This window comes from Arachis ipaensis, chromosome B06, assembly GCF_000816755.2.
Source record: "Arachis ipaensis cultivar K30076 chromosome B06, Araip1.1, whole genome shotgun sequence".
In the NCBI taxonomy this organism is placed as follows: Eukaryota; Viridiplantae; Streptophyta; class Magnoliopsida; order Fabales; family Fabaceae; genus Arachis; species Arachis ipaensis.
Genome location: NC_029790.2, coordinates 16,828,228 through 16,829,739, shown reverse-complemented (window position 1 = coordinate 16,829,739; position 1,512 = coordinate 16,828,228). Strand labels below are relative to the sequence as shown.

General features: G+C 38.0%; 1 protein-coding gene across 1 annotated transcript in view; it reads left to right on the top strand.

Annotated features, from left to right (window-relative positions):
- The window catches only part of LOC107646416, a 5,458-nt gene continuing 4,663 nt past the window's right edge, over positions 718 to 1,512 (top strand). The window contains exon 1 of the mRNA XM_016350600.1: positions 718 to 906. Coding sequence (XP_016206086.1) covers positions 718 to 906 — 189 coding nt within the window. The remainder of the gene's footprint in view (positions 907 to 1,512) is intronic.

Here is a 1,512-nt window from a genome sequence, read left to right as displayed (position 1 = left end):
TAGCAACAAATGCAAGGAGAATAAGAAGAAGCGGCAATAGGCGTAAGACGAAAAAGAATAAAATCATTGCCGGCGGCGGCCTGCAACTTGCGCGGATAGAGGTAGGGCTGGCAATTCATACCCTATCCGCGGATATCTAATCCGATCCAACCCGTTCGGGTAGGGTAGGGTACGGTCCGGGTATGCCTGCGGGTAGGGTAGGGTACGGGTTTAGGGTGTACTCTACCCTACTCTACCCGCACCTCATATATAACACATATTTTATTAAAAAATGGGTATATAGTGAAGGAAATGAGAGTTGAACCCACAACCTCCCTTATATAATAACTTACAATAAGTGAACAACCACTAAACTAATTAGTTAATTTAGTAATTTTAGGCATTAGTTTTTTTTATGTTATTAATATGTATAAAATTTGAAATGATTGAATTTTATATTTACTTTGTAAAAATTTGATATTTCTGCAGGTAGGGTAGGGTCTAGAACTTTAGGGTGCGGGTAAGGTTAGTGTTGAGATATTCTCAACCCGCGGGTAGAGTAGGGTAGAGTTTTAATAAAATTTTCAACCTGCGGATAGAGTTAGGGTAGAGTCCAAACCCTACCCTACCCTACCCATTGCCAGCCCTAGATAGAGGTGAAAAGACAAGGAAGCAACGCGTGATGAATGTGAAGCGAAGCAGAGGGGACGATGCTGGGATCACGTTTGACGACAATGGATGGCCTTGCATTCCTCGGCGCCGTTGGGTTCCGCAGTGAACAATGCTGCTGTTAGGCGTGAAGCCTATGTGTGGCGGAGGCTCTTGCGTCCGATAAAAAAGGTGTTGTGTTTGGCAGTCACGGCGTTCCACGGTGGACTACGACGATCGGCGGCGTCAGCCTCACAATGGAAGATACTATATTGGAAGGTGAACGACAATCCTTAGAGAGTAGCAAATGTGGAAAGAGATCATGAAAGTGGCAATACGATGCGAGATAAAGATTGAAACAGTTATTTTTTTTATTTTGTACTCTGAATGTGGCTGAAAGTGAAATTAAATTGACATTTTTAGTGATTTTTTTCTTTTTATTTTTTATTTAAAAAATTAAATTAAAAAAAAAGGTTCGAATCAACTAAATTTGAACTTGATCTACACATAATTCGAATTATATTGCTTCGAATTATACACAAAACTCATACACACACTAATTCGAATCAACCTGATTCGAATTACACATATACAATAATTCGAATCAGGGTGATTCGAATTACACCCTGATTTATTAAAGAATTATTTTATGTGTGTAATTCGAATCAGGTTGATTCGAATTAGTGTGTGTGAGTTTTGTGTCATGATTCGAATTATGTGTAGATCAAGTTCGAATCTAATTGATTCGAACTACATATAAACATGCATTGGTTGATTCATGAACCAAATTTTGGTTTAGCGGATTTGCGTAAAAATTTTTTTCCCTTGGCTTATTTTAGTGTTTTGCCCATATATATATATATATATATTACCAAAAAAATATAT